The sequence below is a fragment of the Coenobita brevimanus genome, chromosome 20 (genome assembly GCF_032717465.1).
Source record: "Coenobita brevimanus isolate Jiangsu-jjx chromosome 20, ASM3271746v2, whole genome shotgun sequence".
In the NCBI taxonomy this organism is placed as follows: Eukaryota; Metazoa; Arthropoda; class Malacostraca; order Decapoda; family Coenobitidae; genus Coenobita; species Coenobita brevimanus.
In genome coordinates, this window is record NC_136973.1 from 1,869,679 (window position 1) to 1,891,310 (window position 21,632).

The 21,632-nt window shown below is 37.6% G+C and overlaps 1 protein-coding gene across 5 annotated transcripts in view; it reads left to right on the top strand.

Moving 5' to 3' along the window:
• The window catches only part of LOC145391949 (uncharacterized), a 78,185-nt gene extending 59,759 nt beyond the window's left edge, over positions 1-18,426 (top strand). For 2 of the 5 annotated variants that reach the window (XM_080266439.1, XM_080266440.1), the window contains exon 6: positions 17,644-18,426. In XM_080266439.1, the coding sequence (XP_080122565.1) occupies positions 17,644-18,063 (420 nt within the window). In that variant the 3' untranslated portion in view covers positions 18,064-18,426. Of the gene's footprint in view, positions 1-3,167; positions 3,914-12,323; positions 13,233-15,463; positions 16,871-17,643 lie in introns of those variants that run through there. The other 3 variants (XM_080266444.1, XM_080266441.1, XM_080266438.1) reach the window with 3 other exon arrangements.
• The last annotated feature ends 3,206 nt before the right edge of the window (positions 18,427-21,632 follow it).

Sequence of the window (21,632 nt, forward strand, 5' to 3'; positions counted from 1 at the left end):
CTCTGAATCATCATTCTTGCATTTGGAAGGCATGTGATATTGACCAAGACAAAGTGCACAAATTGGGTAAAACCAGAGTGAGAACACACCCAAGGACTACTCCAGGCCTACACACTCCCACACTGCCCAGGTTGAGGCAAATGCACATTATGTCTCACCTGGTCTATGGTATCCCAGTGATATTTGAATGTACAAAAATAAGTTTAGGCGCATATAAGGAACATAAGTATCAGTTTGTGTATCACATGACTGGAATCCACGTATATTAGTACCAAGTATGCCGAAGTAGCAGTCCTCCTATTTGTATACATACATACATACATACATACTTCATCTAATCCTGTGTTGTTCCATGAGGAGCATAGGAGCCTGGGGCTAGGCAAATCAGTCCCGACATTTAAAATGAGAGTGACCAACCTCACTCATCCCTGAGGGGCATTTTATGTGAGCAATAAACCCCAACCATCCCTTGGATATAAACCTACACAGGCTCAATCCGATTGTAGTGTCCTAATTATCCACTAAACCACCATTAAACAGTATAAATACATCGCAAGGAAACATGGGGTAATTGCAAGATGATTTTTCAATTAGGGTTTAGATATGGAGGTTGAATTAGTTCTTGCAGCTTGGAGATAAGTCATATTGTTAACCTTGGTCAACACTTGCATCCAAGAAAAAGCCTATAAGATGGATTATCCCTTATTTTCACGTGTCATAAGAGATAGTGGGTTTTTCCTTCATGCTTGAGAATCATCATTTTGCCCTACAAATCCTAAGATAAATCATGATATTCTGTACTGCACCTTTACAGTGCTGGTTCAGTATAATACTGTACTGTAACTTGTGATACAGTACTGTAAAAGTAGACTTAGGTTAGTTCCTGTCAACTTCGTGAGGGTCATCAAGGCAGACATTTGTGCTTTCAAAGTCCCAGTCTTTCCTCAGACTAGGACATGCAGTAGTCATAATTACAGTGCAAGTCCCTATTTCAGTTTTACGTATGAACAGGGATGCCTGTACAGCACACAGTGTCACAGTCTTCGTAACCAAGAGAGACTGTGAAGTCAACAATATCTAGTTAACCCTTTCACGTGCCATGACCAGATTCTCGTCACCAAAATTTCGTACTAAAGATGCATGGTGATGCAAATTGTGTCATGAGAAATATCACATAAATTGGTATTTGGACATGATTTGAGTTGCAAGACTTACCTCTTAAAAGTTGTTTCGACCTGAATCGCATCACAGAACCAAGAAAATAAAAAAAATTGCTTGACTGCTCTTCAGACCTCCTTTGGCCTAGAGAGTATTGTATATAGACTCATCCCACCAGAAACTTATTGCTGTGCACAAAAGGGTTAATTCAACCATAGAATTACCAGGTGCTTGCAGTACTTTGCAGTTTAATGTAATGCTAACCATCATCATGCTGAAGGGGTTAAGGACAGCCACATCTTACTTATCCTTAACCATGAGGTTTCCATCATTATAACTGTACTGTTATGTGCTACACAAATTTGAGAATGAACAATATAAAGCGTTCACCCGTTAGATTTGTACTGAAGGTGTACTACTGTAATCATTCATATTCTTTCATTTAGAGAAGTTTTGTACAGACACACACAAAGCACTCACTTTATTCACAAACCTTCTTAAAAGAGCTTTCCCTGAACATACCCCACTATAGAAACACATAATTTGCATTCATGATATTACACACACTAGTCTCAGGAAGCATTGAATGTTCATGAATACGGTATGTACAGTACCAATACAGGTACTGTGCTACATCAGCACCACTTGTCCAACAAAATAAGCTGGAAATTAAGGTGGGGAATAATATATATACTCTGTGTATTTGTGGTCAATCAGTAGTACTGGATTGCAGCATCATGGTACAAGTTTTAAGTTTGTGCCATAATTCTTGATTTTTATACTTAATTCCTGCCAATATCTGTACTTTCTCTTGGCTGTTTTAAAGAAAATGTGCAGTACTCTTTTAATAATAAAAAGGACTGAAAATTACAGTACTGGTTAACTTTACAATCCAGTCACAGTCTCTAGCCTGTGTGTGGTTTTGGAACTATTCTCCTCAGTTGAGTTTAGGTACAGTAGTAGTTGGATGGCTGCCTTCAACCATGGGAAGTACTTCCATGAGAGGGAATGTGGTTACAAGCTTGGTAACTAACCAAACAGTCATCACTTATAGGCAGAAAACATTCAGCCACAAGTACACTGTTTCAGAGTTCAAGCTGAGACTAACACATTGTTACATTTATTTTACTATACATTCAGTTTTTCTGTTCCAACAGTTTCCAGTGACTGATGGGAAGTAATTAGCCAGTTTTTTGGCAGTTGGTTTAGCTTTGAGTGCAGAGAAAACATCAGCTGTACCATGGCCAACCCCAGTACAGGGATTCCATGGGAGGAATCGTGGCATCATTTTTATATGTGTATATATGAAGCACTTCAGTGTTTTACCTTGCTCAGGTACAATAATTCTTTTTTTTTTTTTTTTTTCATCCTGTGTAAGTTTAGTTTTCAGCTAGTTTATTGAGTGATATTTTGAACTACAGTAAGTGAATAGAGTGTTCTTAAGTTAGTATTTTTATGCTACTTGTCGGGATTTATACAGTGATAAAGCATTGTATAATTGTACCGGGAATCTTATTAAAATAATCTTCTTATAAGATTGCCAGAACTGTGTTTCATTTATCGTGCTGTATGCTTCAATATTTTTTGGACATGCTTTCCAGATGCAGATATAGATATGATTTTAAATTTGTGAATACTTATTTTCTTACACTGCAGTTATTGTGTGTGTGTGTGTGTGTGTGTGTGTGTGTGTGTGTGTGTGTGTGTGTGTGTGTGTGTGTGTGTGTGTGTGTGTGTGTGTGTGTGTGTCTGTGTGTGTGTGTGTGTGTGTGTGTGTGTGTGTGTGTGTTTGTGTGTGTGTGTACACACACATGAATGTGTGTATATATGTAGATGAGTATGAGCACACTGGATATGTTAAATCACTATAAACATCTGTGAGAAAACACCTACAAGCACACACAAAAGTTTCACACCATGTATTGTACTGCCACACTAGCATGAGCACTGTTATGCATTAACTTGTATGGTAGTGGTAACACATTATCAAGAGCCGGCATTCCCAACAGGTGGATACGGAAGGCGCCAGTCAGACGAGTGAGCCTAGTGCCCCCCCGCCTCCCAGACGCCGCCCACCCTCCTCTGACAGAATGCACAAGTGTCCCCATTGTTCTTATGGCACCATTTACATTACTAACTATAGGAATCACCTCCGAACCCACACTGGGGAGAAACCATTTTCCTGTACTTACTGTCAGTATAGAACCACAACGAAAAAGACCTTGACAGAACACATACGAACCCACACTGGAGAAAAACCCTTCACATGCCCATTATGTACATATGGTGCGACAACAAAGCAGGGTTTGAACAGGCATATTCTTATCCATACTGGAGAAAAGCCATTTGCTTGTGAATACTGTTCCTATAGAGCCAGAGAAAAGAGTGCATTGAGAAACCACATGTTAGCTTTGCATTTCAAAGGAAACCCCTCATAATTCTCTACATTCACTACATGGCACTATTATTCTGTGACATTGTTCACTTGACTGTTAATGGATACATACCAAATTTTACTTATTTACACTATCATCTTTAAAGTTCATCTTACGGAATGGAAGGTTCCATTATTACAGAAATAACAAGCATCAAATAGTAAAGGTAATATGTTTACATGGAATTTCGTTTATATTTCAGCTCTTCCTTTCATAGGTTTTTGAAATTGAGAACAGTGAGATTAAGAAAATTGTTTAGCCATGCCCATTTATATATCCTGATTACTGTTTTTACTTTAAAGAGTCTTGTGTTTGTTGGTTCTCACACATTATCATAAATTACAGAAAATTTCAATTGCCTTGCTTTATATTGTTGAAAATTGATTGATGTTTGCTAGCACACTCATTGACACAAAAGAAGACCATGATTAAAGTACAATTTCTGCAAGTAGTCCTTCCATGTCATTAGCTGTCTGTAGTAATGTTACATAGTAGATACAGTATATATTTTGTGGTGGTGTATTTTGCCTGTAGCCTTCTGTATCATTGTGCCCCAAGCTTGTGATGTAGGTTCATAGACATGTTATAATGCTAGTTTACAGTATTTGGTGCTGATCAGATAATGGATATGAAATTCAGGAAGTGCTTCTGTACTCATTTTGTATTGTTATATGAAAATGAGAGGAGGTACAGAAATGTAGAAGTAGAAAGTACAATAGTTATTGGTAGATATATTTGTCATTGGTAGGAAGTACTGTACTTTAAATACTTCCTGTAGAATCTTAAGCTTGTACTTTGAAAGATATAGAAACAGTGAGATCTCTTGCTGATTGATGGGTGTGTGAGTCATGATTTAGCAAGGTTGAGTAAGCCTGGTGTCCTCTACAGGTGAGACTGAACACAGACTGTCAGACGTCGAGTAGGGGAAGGACTGCTAGAGGCGGTGCAGGTATGCGCAATTCGGTCAAGTCACACAACTGTCCTTTCTGCCCCTACACGTCCTCGGTCAGCACCAATCTAAAGAACCACATGCGCACACACACACAGGAAAAGCCGTTCTCTTGTACCCACTGTCCGTACCGGGCAATAACTAAGCAGAGTTTGGAGGACCATATTAGGACACATACAGGTGAACGGCCATTTGCCTGCCCACATTGCCCTTATACGGCTATCTCAAAAAAGAGGCTAAAGAGACATGCTGTGAAACATGCAACATTTGAGTATGCCATGCAGTGAACCAAAGCAGTGACATAATCTGATGAATATAGAGCTTATCCATACAGTGAACCAAAGCAGTGATGTAATCTGGTGATTGTAGACCAAGTGGTTGAATTCTGACATACTACTCTGATAATGTAGAGCTGATAGTTAAACTATGTCATACTGCTTTGATGATGAAAGAACTCAAGTGTTAAAAATTTATTTGGTTTCATCATTTAGGGTAACATGGCTGTAGATTCTTATTGTAATTAAAATGCAGTACTTTTATTTTCATATTCAGACCAGTGAACATAGCTTCCACTTCCATTCTGCTGCCTTTGTGATTACTGACCCATTTTGTTTTGAAGCTGTCTTGTCTATATCCTCATTTACCATTATATATTGGCTTGCTAAATATCGACTTATTTTCTCAGCCATTTTACACACTAGCATAAGTTAGATGATAACTTTTGTATGATAATACTGAATGCATCAGTACAACAGTAGGGGACAAGATGTTCATGGGATTAACTGAAAGGGGGTGTAGTCGGTAATGAATACCCTCTTTCAGAAGAATGAAAGTATAAAATGGACTTGGAAAGAACCAGAGGGAGAAACAACAAATGAGGTGGATATTCTTACCAATGAAGTACATACAGTGGAGAATGGCATGGAGGTATTGAGAGTCATTGTAGGGAGGATTTTCTTACTGATGAAGTATGTACAGAGAAGAATGACGTGACACTGAATATAAACCTCGAATAACAACATTTTTCAAAATATAAGGATAGCAAGAGTCACAGAGGAGTGGAAAGGATAATGTTAGGTACCAAATGTAAGGAGAGAAAGAAAACTTACTGAAAGAGTTAGCAAACCAGCGTGCAAGATGCAGTCGGGCGTTTATAAAGTAGAAATGGACAGAGGCAGGTAACCTTTATTGCACAGATAAGAGGTGGATAGTCTGGATAACTGTAGTCAACCCAGACCTGGAATGAGAGGAAGATGCAGCTTTAGAATAATGTGAAGAGATAAGAAGAAATACAGTATACAGTGTGTCCTGTTACAAATTTTCAGAATCTTTAGGTTATTCTAGAACTGATTTTGAGTTAAAAAAAAATGCTGTACCACATAGGCCCAATTCACAACCATTACAGAGCTGTCTAGAGCTGCGTGGATGGGTAGAAATTCATATATGCACATACCTGCACTTTTTCAGTGAAATGAGGGTATAGAAATATCATGCTTAGGGCAGAGTGGATGGGTAGAAAATTGTACATGCACATATCTTCCCTTCTTTAACTTGATGAGGGTACTGGAATATCATGCTTAGGGCAGAATGGATGGGTAGAAACTCCTTAATGCATATACCTGCACTTTAATGAAATGAGCATACATCAGTAGGTTTAAAACACTAGAAGTACCTACCAAATCATATACCACATACCCACCAGCACAAGGTTTCATACGATTGGAAAAAAGTCCTATAGCAGCAGGATGAGTACTCTGTATAAGGAATAATGAACATATCTCTGCTAGTGAACACTATACCCTTGTAAAAGAAAAAGAAGAAACCACTCTGGGTACATTTTATAAATATTTTAATCTTTTGCATGGGAAAATTAAGATGGAAAGATTTGCATTTTGCCATTCCAAGTTGGAAGATATTAATAAATATTCTTAAATCAATATTATTGTATTGCCATAAAGGATAAAGGCTGATAGTTGTTTTATAAGTGTATATTATAGTGCATTGTGTGATGCCTTTATAGAATTTTAAATGTACAAAATGATCTTAAGAGATTTAGTTTGTACAGTATTTAATAAGTACAGTACAGATATAGTATTTCTTTACGAATTTTGGCATATGCCAAGGACATTGTTTCACTCTCATCTTCTGCACAGAAACTTCAGTAGATACTCGTAGATTAGTAAAGTGTTGTAGAAAGTGGCAATCTGTGAACCTGGAGAATGAATAATTACTAGATCTTGCCTCTTGATTGGATGAGCATAGGGTTTGAGATACTGTATTGTTTATGCCTAGTATACAAGGTAGATTTTTCAGGATGGAGGTGTAATGGCTATTTAAGAACTTGGCCTGGTCATTATTTGGTTTTGTTTCCTTGAATACTTATATTTACAGTACATCAATTTTGTGTTACGGAAAAAGAATATTATGCTTAGAGTTGTACTGTATAGTATTGTAGTATAGAAGTGGTTTTCTCATTTAACTTCATCACTACAGTGGTGTCATTTTTATCATATTCATTCTTCAGATTATTTTATTCATTTGTAAGGAGACTTCTAGTAGTGAAGCAATTAATAGAGACAGTTTCAAACTCCTTCACTCTAATGGCTCCCTCCTATATTGAATAAAATAATGCCCTGAGAGATGTCATATACAGAAAAGGTTAATGTTTAGCTTTTTTTTTTTTTTTTTTTTTTTTTTTTTTTTTTTTTTTGTATGGCATGTACTGTACATACAGTAACTAAGGTTTTATACCTTGATTGGAAACTTTAAAATTACTGTACATAATCTAGCACCAATCTGCATATTAAAACTTCGTTTTGTGAGATCATAGTTTTTGCTGTGTACTAATGTAAATGACTGTAGAATTGGTTTTGTGGGATGTTTATATATTATTATTATTATTGCTTAAAAGCAAGTTTCTGTTTATATATTTTCAAAAATTAATTTTATTTAAGTTTCCGTACACATTTTTGCAGGAGAACCAAGCTCGGTTTTTCGTGTGACAGCTTTTGAAAGTTGTAGTTTCATATATCGATCTCCTTTGTCTCCATGTATTGAGTTTTCCTATCATTATGATAAATTAAGTTTTTTTTAAAGAAATAAAGATACAGTAATTGATTTCTTGATGTATACTGTATGTATACATTTCCATAGTTGAGTGGATCTGTTACATAGAATTTTCTAGATGAGCTACCGTGTATTCTCATTTAACAAGCACAGTATAAGGTCTTACTATGTAAACAGCTGTTTATTATGGTATTATTTCATTCATGGGAAGGAAATACTGTACTTCTCTGTTGTATTTAGCATGCAAAGGGCTGCACTGAGTTTGGCCGTCTTTGTCTAAAATGATGTAATGAAAAATAAATATTTTCCAGACCCCCTGTTTGTATTCTCTTTATCCTTATAGTTTCATGAGGATGATTGTACAGTAAGTTGTGGGTATATGCTGGTATATAATATGTACTGTTTTCAGTGATATATATACTTGGTTCTGCTGTTTGCCTATACTGTATGTGTACTATATATTGTAGCATCCCTTCCCTGAGGTCTATCTATCTATCTATCTATCTATTGCCAGACGCCATAATCCCGTAAGGGGTGGCCACTTGACTGAGTTAAATGTTTTACAGGGAGGGATACTAACCCTCCACCAACCCACTTGTTGACACTTACTCTCCTGACACTACGTAATATTTCCATAAGTCTCAGTTGCTGGCTGTTTCTTGTGATACCATAAAGTTGTCAATACGTGAATCATTGCTTAGTAAGCTGAACTACAGTAGTTCAGTAGACAAATGTTAATTTGTGTGCTGTTGACATTATGCATCAAACACAGAGTCTGGTATAGGTTGACTTGAAAATAAGTGTATATCATTGGGAGTGTTTATCTTCAGGAACTGAATACCATAAGATGCACATTGTTTTGTCCCCTCAAAAATACATTGCAAATTATGAGTGGCTAAGTTAATGCATGCAGTTCTTCATTCTTTGAATTATGATGAATTCTCGTATGGATGCATTAGTTTAAAAATACAACTTGGCAATATGTGCAAGGAATTCTAGTTAAGCTGACATCCTCTGCAGGTTGTCTTGGGTACTGAGAGTCAGATGTGTGGCAGAAAAAGTGGACCAGGAGCCTCGCACAGCCAAGTTGCTTCCTACAAGATGCACTCATGCCCGCATTGTTCCTACTCTACCAGTGTCACAACCAATCTCAGGCACCACTTACGCACCCACACAAAAGAGAAACCCTTTGCTTGCACCTACTGCCCCTATCGTTCTACAACAAAAGATCATCTCATGAAGCATCTTTGCACCCACACTGGAGAACGAAGATATGCCTGCTCTTATTGCCCATATCGTGCTGTGCAAAAGGGAAATTTAAAAAGCCACATTATATCACAACATGGACAAAATTTGTAATGTATGTTTACATAGCTTAAAATTTGCATATGCTAATACTCTAGCAATGAGAATGAATAAACAAGTCCATCTTTGATGGCTTGAGCTGCTTTGTGATCTGCAGAATGCAATGGAGTCAGTGTTACTGGTACAGTATTTGCATATAATTTTTGGTCCCAATATCTTCCAAGTTTTTAAGTTTTGTGTTACCACTTTCTGGAATCTGAATGTTAATTTTCCCATAGAACAACACAGTTAGCGGATGATGTATTTACCAGATAGATTCTCTGTTGCTTTGTTATTGTAAGTTTGTCTGATGATAGGGTTATTCATTGTAGCGACTTCCATATTGTAATCAGATGGTATGCCTTAAGATCACAGTATGATTTAGTTTAGACGTAATGGAAGATATTGTGAATTTTGTACTTTCCTAGGTATTGAGCAAATAATGTGTGATATGTCACACAGTGCAGTTTGAAGTAAAATTTCATCAAGGTGGTTGGAATCCTACGTGATCACATTCAGCATTATTCAAAGTCTTTTTTTTTTTCTTCTTAGTACATAACACAAGTGTCACTTTTTTATCCAGCAGTTGGTGAAATTGTTCCACTCCAGGGGCGTTGTTGAGCAGTCTGATCAATTAAAGCTGACAGTATGGAAGGCTTATGCATGTTGGGTTGTTCCAAATACTTTGAGAGGCTTAATCCTTTGTTGACAGTTCTAGATAGTGGTAGGTGGGGTGCTCACCATCCACTCACTCAATGTACAGTAGTGCTGCTTTGGTTGTCTGCCCTTTCCTCTCTTCATTCCTTCCTCTTCTGTCTCTCCTTCCTTCTGTCTACGGGTGACTTTACACTCCCTCTTCTGTCTTTCCTTCATTCTATCCTCTTCCTTCTGCCTATGGATGACTCTACTCTGAGTGACAAGCCAAATGATTTCCTGTACACCAGGAAACCATTTACTATGCTGGGTGGTAACCATACAACCAAATTATGGTGCCTTGGTGGTTTAGTGGGTAATTAAGGCGGTCCAGTTGGATTGAGCCTGTGTAGGTTTAAATCCAAGGGTTGGATGGGGTTTAATGCTCATGTTATGCCACTCAGGGATGAGGGAGGCTGGTCACTCTCATCTTAAGTGTCAGGGCCAACTTGCCTAACCCCAGGCTCCTTTGCTGCTCATGGGGCAACATAGGATTGGATGATGGATGGATGGATGGATAGTTCTAGGTTTGTATTTTCCTTTTCCTGTTTGTGAATCCTATCCACCCATTTTGTTTGAGGAGTATAGGGTTAAGATGATGATTATGGTATAATGTGTGTATATTTTACGTGGACTTTCCACAGACTTCGTGGTTAAAAGTCATCATGTGGCATATGAATGTGTGTTCAGAAAAATGATAAAAACGTATGGTACCCTATTTTATGATAAAACTGTCACACTGACAACATACCATGGAAGCTTATTCATTCATCATTAGCATTCACTTGTACCTAGATAGACAAACTAAAAATATTATAAGATGATGCTTCGTAGCCATCATTAATTGTTTAAGTGAGAAAAGGCACAGCTTTTTCTGGAGACTTGTTGGGTATGCATCATTGTAACATTTCCTCTCATGTATAAGTCGTTCTCACCTCTGTAGCTTCTTGAAAAAGAAAGAAGACAACCTGAGGCAAAATTTGGAAGTATCTGTAGGAGGGACTAAAAACTGCTGTTAGTGTTATAATATCCAGCTTTACTTTCCTGACAGTGGTACAAGCTTACATTTTACTGTGCTGTGTTTTGGTTGTTCAGTGGTCAGCATTTAATTGAACTAAACTACTCTGACCTCCCAAACTATAATCCCTTATACCTTGGCTTGGCCCAGATGTTCATCCTTTGGTAGTTTATTTCGCGGTCCTGAGGGGCAGAAAATGACAAAGCTACAGCTCTACATTCTTTCCCTATCACTTCTTTGTGGCAAGCATCACACTGAAAGTGTTTATCAGTTGTTATAGAGCAGCATTCAAGGAGATGTGCTAATTTTAGGCCAGGTTAGATTAAAAAGTGTATAGCTGACAATGCACTGTGTTCAAGATGAATAAGTGAGACGTACTCAACAGGTGGGGCTGGAGGGAGGCGTTGTGGGTCGAGGCAGGACAGGAAGCTCGCAACAAAGGGGCACCAAGAACCGCAAGTGCACTTACTGTGATTACACCACTAACTTCAACACGAACCTAAGGAATCACATGCGGACTCACACGGGGGAAAAGCCTTATTCTTGTCACCTCTGCTCTTATAGTGCAATTACAAAGCAGAATTTTAGTCGGCATCTTTTGACTCATGTGAGAAATAGTCAGTTTCAGTGTCCCGTATGCAATCATATTAGTACCGATGGCATAGAATTGCGAAGGCATGTATCAAGTGTTCATGGTCTTAATATTTAACCATAACCTTATAATAAGTGAGCTTATGACAGTGTTATGATATGATATTGTGGCATTTGGTGAATATATAGTATTGCGCATACTTGTGAATCTTTTTTTTTTTTCTTTGTATGCGTATTTAAAGCATTTAAGTTGAAATTATTGTGTTGTTTGTGAAGACACATAAGTATGATATGGAAATGTATTAAGAAATATTGGGCATATGAAAATGTGCATAAGAAGGATGTTTGTAAGTTGACTGAATCTGTAAAAGTAAGGTTGTGTTTATGTCCAGATTTTTTTTTTTTTTTTTTTTTTTTTTAATGGAAGTTTGTGAAGTGGTGAAATACTGTAGTACATTACTGAGAAACAGAGGGGAGGAAGAGGAGTAACTAAGAATAAGAGAAATATATAAGAAAAAGTAATCTTAAAGATAGTTCTCATTATACTGTACAGAGTTGAGGAGAATCCCTGAAGTAAGAAAGATTATGTATATTTGCTTTTAAGTTGCATTTCTTTTATATAAATATACATTAATGTTTAACATAGTGCTATTGTCAAAAGAAAACCAGGTGAAGTTAAGGAAACAATTTATTTATTTATTTTTTTTTTCCTATTGAACATGACAGTGTATACACAGTAGTAAAATGGGACAATTGTTTAGTAATCTACTATTCCCTTTGTCTGTTTGGCTCACATACAACTTGGTAAGCAGCAAGGCATTGATGCTGGTTTTCCTATACAGTATTAACTTCTGTGTATAAAAATGCCTCTATCAACTTGTTACATAGAATGTGTTTTTGGTTGACGCATAGTCACTGTAAAGTGTATTTTACTGTATCATTCATCACTGAATTGTATACAGTAGTGTTACTGGTGTGCTTAATGTTGCTATAAGAAGAGTTTCATATTAAGAGAGGGTTGAATCATTGGTTGTTTACAACTTTTGAGTAAGTCGAACGTACCCAACAGGTTGAGGTGAGCCAAGTAGGCGCGAAGGTCAGCAGTGGAGGCGCGTCTGGGCTAGTCAGGGGCCTGGGTAGCAAGAGGAAGCATCAGTGCCCCTACTGCCCCTACACCACCTATTTTAACACAAACTATAAAAGACATGTTTTTACACATACCGGTGAAAAGCCCTATGCATGTCCTCACTGCTCGTATAGATCCAACTCAAATAATCATCTCAAACGGCACCTTAGTACACATAGCAGAGGAAAACCTTATGCCTGCAAAAGCTGCCCTTATCAGTCTTTTCGGAAGAGTGCTGTGGATAATCATGAGCTAGTTCATCATGGTTACATGGCACACCCCTCAACAAACTCTAATTAGTTGTCAAGAGTATGGGATACGCAGCCAACTAAAGCAGTATGACAGCATTTAGATGTTTAATTTCAAAAGAAAAATAAATTCCTTTTTTCTTTGAATGCTACCGGTATTTTGTTCGTCCTTTATGGAATATCAATTTTTCATGTACTGTATATATATATATATATATATATATATATATATATATATATACATAGTATATACACACACATGTGTAAACACTGGAGTACCAATACTTGCTCAGGGAGAATAAAGACCATTGTTTTTTGTGACAGGTCCAAGTTTGGAATAGTTCACGGGCTTTATTTATAGGTTGATATTTCATGTGTAATTATACAGCACAACTTATTTCTGTTAGCTACATTCAGCATCAAAGATGAAGCTGTAAATAATGAAGCAGCACCTTCAATGAACTGCCTAGTTTCACATTTTAATTATGTACTCTTGGTATTCTGGTGTAATACAGTGAAGTGCTTACTGAATGCACTTTGAATGAGCAGTGGAGTGACATTAGTTGACTGTGACCATTTTTTTCTCAAGTTGATGGTATACAGAATGTGCTAGTAAAGTATTACTATATATCAGTTTCATTTGGAACAGTGAAGTACTGTACCTACATAATTATGAATAAGTTGCATTTGCAAGATTGTGTATATACAGTATATACTACATGTGAAAATATAGTATTGGAATTAAGCCAGAATTTTTCTTTACATCAAAGTACAGATATTCCTGAATAGAATACTGTTTTGGAATATCCTAAGATTGTGGTTTGTATAATAGAATGTATACGTGTATCATTTACGAATTTACTTTATTTTCGATAAGTGTTTGTATCAGAGTATGGGTGGGTGCTGCTTGATACATTGTCTAGAGTCACACCTTGCCTGACCTTTCAATTTGTGTCTTGAGTTTTTGATGTGTGGAGGCTGTGCTTGTTAGCAGGGGCGTAAAAACTTAGGTTGTCTGTTGCGAATTTAGCGATATGCGTATGGAGCTGTTGTTTGCATCTACATACATTTCCAAATGGTGGAATGTTATTGTTGTAGCTTTATGGGGTGGATCTTAGTGTCTTAATGTGTCTGTATGGTTGTACATATAGTAGACATGGATGGTTAAGGTTGTTTTGTGCCAGTTCAATAAACCAGTACTGCCTCCTTACCAAAATGATTCGTATGTGGCTTGGCGTGTGTTAAGCATGTTGTCTTGATGTACACTTCTTCAGACCGTCAGTCATATATGTATCAGGACTGGTTTTTTGTGACATATGAAGTCAGTGCCTGTGACTATTGTGAATTTTTGGAACCTGGAATGCATTGTTCGAATGTGTTTTTAATGTTTTCAGTGAGTAGCAGTATATTAGGCATGTTACTCAAGGGACAGTATTATATTTGTTTTGCACTTAGTTTGTGCATGTTGAGTGGAGGGTATTAGAGTGTTGTTATTTTATATTGCAGTAAGTGCAATATATGATCCTAATTATATGTTAGGGCTTTGTTCCATATTATAATAATTTTTTCCATATATTTAGTGCTGTAAACTAGGAACTGGGGAACAGCTTGGTAAGTATCAGTTAAAGTGGCAGTGTTTTTATAATACTGAAGACTAAAAAGGAAAAGGTGACATACAGTAAAGACTTTTATTGGTTGCTGTTTGTTGTGGATGATATTTGTCATTGGTGTTGGTATAGTGAGTTCAGTTTTCAAAATGTAATATTTAATCCTGAAGTATATTTCAAAAGTTTGCTTGGAATCTCAGAGTAGCTGCTTGGAATCTCAGATTAACTGTGTCTACGTTGTTTTATGTGGATCGTATGGCAGTGTTACCTGTTCAGTGAAGTCTTTGGGGGTTGGGATGTTACAGGTTAATCCTTTCACTGTGGGGGTTTATTTGTGCTATCTCCAGGTGTTTTATTCAGCCTGGAGGAGGCTTTTCAAATTGGAGGAGTTAGATACAGCCATAATTAACTCCTTCTCCACTAGAAGACCCTCCAAACTTTTAATATTACCAGCTGATGGTCTGATGGTAGCATTATGAATATGAAAATACAGTACAACCTTTTCATTAAGTGGCTGTATAAGAGTTGAAGTGAAGATGGAGCTCAGGGTTACATGAAGAAATAAAGGAGAAAGTTTCCCATTCCTCAATCCAAGAGACCCCATTAAGCCGAGTAAGCGTATCTAACAGCAGAATGAGACTGAGACTTTTGTCTCTCTGGAAAATAGCATATTATTTGTTACTCTGTTTTAATGCAACACTTCAGAAATATACATGAATTATCTATTTAGCAATACTGGTGGAATATGTTCGGATGTAATGCAGTGGGTATGTGCTCATTTTTTTTCTTTTCTTATTCAGTTTTCTCTTATTATGTATGCTATCTTGATTCACTCATATTTTATCATATAGTGTTCTCTCTCCTCTTTTGTTTTCCTTATTTCATGTTTTCCCATAAAACTGCAGACTTGCTCCAACTGTAATGCACTTGGGTTGTTGGTAGGGCTGTTTGAATCACTATAGTTCTTTCACCATAACTTGATGGAGATTTTTACTCTTTTTGCAGCATACAGTATATCTTATACCTTTACAGCAGAATAAGACAATACAACCATTCTGCAGCTCTTCCATAGCACATCTTCGTATCTAGCACTATTTTTTGTGGTACTCTCTTGTTATAACTCAACATTCGAGATGAAGAGATGTCAGTTTTGAACCAAATTAAAGTAAAGAGTCTAGTTGGTAAGGTGTTGGTGTGGCCGTATGAGTAAGACCAACCTACCCTACAGATGGTGCTGGGCCACTGTGGTCCGAGGGTCGGCAGGGCAGCAGCCATGGGACTCATGAAGAGCCACGTCAGCAGAAAGCTTCACAAGTGCACCTACTGTCCCTTCACCACACACTGTGTCAATAATTTCAAAAGGCATGTGAGCGCCCACACGGGGGACAAGCCCTACGCTGCCATAACTGCCCTCACCGACCTGATACAGATGATATGATGGACCTACACTACACTGGCTGCCATCCTCGTCCTTCCAGCACCTCGCTCCACTATAGTCAGTTTGATCGTACCTGACAGAGATTTGTCCCCCGTTTTAGCCAGTTTAACTTGTTACAATATTTAATGGCAAAATAAGATAAAATTACCGTACATCCATGCATCATTCCCTTAGCATTTCATCAAAGCTAGCAATGTATTTTACCACTCATCTCGTATAACATCTTGGCATTCAGTATGGAGGGGTAGCAGTTCTCTGTCAGGTGAGAGTAAACCAGCTATAAATTCCATTTTGTTTTAGTTTTCTTATTCAGTGATTTTTTTTTTTTTTTTTTTCTAATTTCATGAATCATCTTGCCTTGTTTGGTCTGTTTATCTCATTATTTGTGTTATCTTGAATCCTGAGTTTTCTTATGGCATCATTAGTCTTACTTTGCAGTTTGTACAGTAGCAAGTTTGGTATATTTTAAGAGTATGTGATTGTTAAGTAGACTTTCATATAGTAATGGATACTTTATATTAGCATCTAACTGATATTCCTTTCTGCAGATATATCTTCCTTAATTTCGAAATGGAATTTAAGTAAGGCAGGGAATTCATCCCCGTCAAAATTTTAGAAAATTACTGTGTAGTACAATATTTAGAAACTTGATTTGCTGCTGTTTGATAATTGAATGTTTTGACCCAGAAATATGCTTGTTTTCATATTTAATTCAGTATTTAGTTTATTAATCTTGAAATCCATCCATGTCTCACAGGAAGCATTTTAATTTTAAGAACTTAACCAATTGAGCCTGGGGATATCGTTTTCATTTTACTTTTGCCCACTCATGACAATTTTATTAAGCTTAGGATAGATTGTTCAAACTGGATGGGATTAATATACCCTTAATAAACCCCATCAGTGCAAGATGTTCTTCTTAAGTTGAATAAAATCGTCTCACAAGGAAGAAAAATTAAAAAGAAACGTGACCCAGATTTAGGAGGTTAAAGACACCTTATCGTACAAACAAACAAAAACAAAACTCTTCACACTGAGAATGTAGTTGTTGAACTGTGCAAGGTTAGTGTTTGATTATGTTATGTACAGTATATTACAAAGGTTGACAGGTGCTGTAGTTATATTGTATGCTGATAAATGTACAATGCCATGTGTAAAGCATTACACATTGTAAGAATGTGTTATTATAATATAGAATTATCCAGTTTATGAGTATCTGTCATTTTCACTGGGCCTGTATTATTTGTGAGTAGCTTTGAGGCTGAATATTTATGAATGTCCCATATAACACATGAAAACATGTACTAACTTGAATGTTATAACTGTAGTATGGTACAGGTGTTTGGAAAAGGCTGAATGCACTGGTATTTGGAAAAGACTGAATGCATTACTGTGCTAGAAACTCCTTTGTAGTGTGAAGAGCAGGTGCCAGATATAGGAGTTGTTTGCCTGGCATTTTCTCCTCACACTGTTGCAGTTGAAAGTTTACACAACTGTGAATGCTGGGAAGAAACTGGAAATAGGTAGGAAAGTTTATCTACGAAGACTGTAAACGTACCTTATATTGCTTGACATATAGAGTGGCATACATGAAAGTTAACATTATCAGCTGGTTCATACAACTGGAACACATTACTGAGGAACCATTATGTTTCCTATATGAGAACAAGATGCACACATCATAAGGTAAAGAATTTTTTTTTTTATTCTTGCTTTAATATTATAGAACTCATATTGTATGTTTAATATCAGAACATTGTAGTCTTTCATACTGTAATGTGCGTAGTCTAATCACCTTTGTTAATCTATGCATGAATATAATATCAGAGTTTTTGATGGATGCTGTGTGTCTTACCTAAACAATTCTCTTGACTAGCAGGATACATCTAAATGCTGGTGACTGACAAAGTTTTTCAAGTTGTATTCTCTTATTTAATATTCCACCTAAGTAAGATAGCAATTTTCAACAGATGAAGCTGCTGAGTGAGGCTGGGTTGACTGTGAGGTCCACAGAGGGGAGAAGTCAGCCTCCCTCCTCCTCGAGTAAATCCCTCCCGTGCCCTTTTTGCTCCTACACGACCCTCCAGTCCTCACACCTCAAGTACCACATCCTGACTCACACTGGGGAGAAGCCATTTGCCTGCCAGCACTGTCCCTTCCGATGTAACCGCAAGAGTAGTCTCAAGATCCACCTTCGCAAACACACAGGAGAAAAACCGTACAATTGCCCTCGTTGTCCTTACCAGTCAACAGTCAGCAGTCACCTCAAGCGACACATGAGGACCCACCTGGAGGGGGAGAAACAGTTTATGTGTACCCATTGCCCTCACACAGCTTCAAACAAAGGAGATTTGCTAGAACATATTCGATTGCATTTTGCTTATCAGTGACACTAGCAACCTATTTAGTAGTTAGTAGTTACATACACTGTGCACTATATTCCTTAGTCAAGCTTGCTTTATGTTTTGCACAGCATATTACTGAATAATCTGCCAGATTATAGTTTGAAGTTTCGTGTCCATAGTTAGCTCAGTTTTCAGTACATTTTGTTCTGAAACTTAAATCTCAGAGATGAGATCTGATGCCCCTTATTACATATACAGTAATGGTACATGAAGTTCGAATGGCTTGAGTAATACTTTTGTTTTCCAATAATGTGACTGTAGTATTACTGTAGCAGTTTTGTTTACTCACTACCATAATGATTTGATGAAAATATATTCTGAAGATTCTGCTGTTATTAATATCATGAATATCAGGTTCTACATTTTCTTATATAATGTCACTCAGTTACATCATTGATGATCTTGTTAAAAAGTCATGCTGCCTAGAAAAAGGTCATTGTCATATGTGTTGATTTTTACCTTGAGAAAATGTGATGTCCTTAAAAAATCCATTGTTGTAATTTGTATTTTTAATTATATTAAGTGTGAAAAAAAAATTGCCATCTCCAAGTACATAATGTTAATAAATGAAGTACATACAGTATACTGTAACCATAGTGGTCCTTACAGATCGCCTATGGGGTGCGATGCATCATACTCCTAACAGAAGTTGCTGTATCCTCTGACCTTGAATGGAAATGGCTGAATTCTAGGGTTACAGTGTCAGACAGTAGATGACAGGTAGAATAATAGAGAATTATAACAAAACTGTATCCTGCTGCAGATGTGAAATAAAAAATATTTTTTACAATTAGTTCTTGAAATGTTTCATTGCATTTTGGTCACGTCAAACTACATGAAGTTTTTTACGGGAAAAAACTCACGTAGTTTGATCAAATCTCTTTCTACTGTTTACACATAATACATTTCTGTGCTGAATAGCTGGGCCTCCCAACAGATGTCTGATGATGAGAGCAGCAGCAGTGATGGTGCAATGACAGCTGGTGGGTATCCCATTCCCAGCCGGGTGCTGCGATGTTCTGTCTGCCCTTACACCACCACCCACAACATCAACTACCGTGTCCACTGTCTCAGACACTCCTGGGATGAGGCACATATCTGCTCCTACTGTCGATACAAGGCTAAAGACCAAGCTGACCTCCGGCAGCATATAAGGAAACGTGCATGTGAGAGATAAGGCAAGAATCTAAGGAGCTGGGCTGAATAAACCTTGCTAGGGAAGTGGTGCTCTGTAAATGTGTGGCTGGTTGAAAAATGTCATGGTAGTTAGAAGTAGGAAAATTCTGTGTAGTACTTATAGAAGCTGCACTTTTACCTATGCCATTCATATTTTGCCTTCATCATCATCATCATCATCATCATCATCATCATCATCATCATCATCATCTTGATCCAGTATCCCACTGTTTCATTGGGGTGGATAAGATTGAGTAAGAGGAAATGGAAAGCAGAAATGTAGGAAGACAATCTCAAGAGTTGTCAAATTTGCTTCTGAGTGATGTATAATAGTCAAACAGAAGAAGAATATTAATATTAGAGTACATTTAAGGCAAAAATTATCTATCTGTTATCAAATACTTTAATCCTAGAGGGAGAGGAAAATTAATCACCTAATCTGGCTGTAAAGTAACAAGGGAAAGATTTACAGCACGAATACATTTCATCCTTAACTGTAGTGTGGTTATTGGCTGAGGGGGTGTAGAAGTCAAAGTACCAGGTGGTTGACAGAGAGCTAGACCAGCGAAGATGAGGGATGAGATTGTCTGTGCTGACCTTAGATCTAGAGTTGTTACTGGAAAGCTGGCACAGAACAAAGCACGGTGAAGGAGCGCTAGTAGGTGAACCCATGTGACCCATGCTGATTGGAAACCAGAATTTAAAAAAAGGAAAAAATATGATGGTGATGATGATGTCTTGAGGAAGGTGATAAGAACGGTGATCAGAGGAAGCAGAATGGGTATTACCTCTCATCTAGCCCTATGCTTGGCAGCCAAGTATTCTTTTCTGCTACCACCCTTTCTCCACTCCTGGAAAAAAAAAAAAATTCTCCCTAACTGCATCTTCTACACCTCATCCCACCACCAAGATACTTTATGTCATGGGGGTCCCTTGTCCATCCACACACTGAATCAGTAACTCTCAAAGAGGTTGTCCTTGAGGGATCTGTAATGTTCACTAACACTTCTATCAATGTCTCCCTGTTCAGTCACCACTCTATTTGTCTCGCTATAGAAGGCATCCCTTACTGTTTGGTTTTTCAACTTCCATATTTTCCTCCTAGGTGCATAGGTCCTCTTTTCCATCACCCTCTCCTTAAGCACCATGTCACATATCAATAACCTGTGTTGCAGCATACACTTCTCACTCACCCATAATTTTAACATCCTTCACTAACCTCCTATCAGCATACTTTACCATGAAATAGTCTATCCATATGTAGGCAACCTACTCTGTCTTTTCCTAAAATGTCTGTTGCACACAGCCATGTTCATTGCCTCCCCAAACTCAGGTATCCTCTCCCCTTCCACATTTCTTGTACCATATGCACATCCCCCATGTACTCCATATCCTTGAACTGCTTCACCTACAGGACCATTTAAGTCCCCTCCCAAAACTACAATCTGATCATCCCCCATACCACTTACCACACGTGTTAGGTCATCCCAGAATCTGTCCTTCTCTACCTCATCCAAGCTTGCCTCTGGAGCATTTGCCAATATAAATGGAAACATAATAATCTGACTGAACAGAATTTTCTGCACTATTATCCTATCACTGACTGTCACCATATTCATGACATATTCCACCCATTTCTTCCCTACTCCCATACCACCATATCCATCTGCCTTACCCTGCCAAAAAAACTTGTAGCCTGCATCCCTCTCGGCAGTCATTTTGGCTGATCCTCCTCTGTACCTGACTTCCTGCACACATCCCACATCCACCCACCTCCTACTAAATGCCTCAACTATTTCCTTTGTTCTTCCCCTCAAACTTCCCACATTCCATGATGCCACCCTGAACTCCTTGGGTGATTTAGTTTCCACTGGCTTCTTAGATTGTTCTTTCTAGTCATAATCTGGTAAGAATAAATAATGGGGAGAAACATACCACAGGCCTCACCCACCTGCACAGTACAGTAAACCCATTGTAAGTCAAACTACATGGGGCCCTAGGGTAGTTCGACTTACCAAATTTTCCGACTAACCAGATATAATTGCCAAAAAACCTATATTACCCCCTCAATAATCACAGATTATATTTGAGTACTTGTTTATTAACACTAAACCAAAGGAGCATTTGTAAAGCAATAAAAATAAACAATAAAAACAATTTGGTGCATGTCATAGGCCAGGCTAGGCTAGGAGGTTGCATAGGTGGAAGGTGCAACAGTCATTTAATTATGTAAAGTTCTTCACTTATTTACCTTGCTTACAAGCAATTAAACTAAAAGATAACACTTGCAATATAAGAAACTAATATATAACTTTGAATAAACACTAAGTCGCACCTCGGTCAGAGTTCAACTTAACGGAAATTCTGCCTTCTGCAGG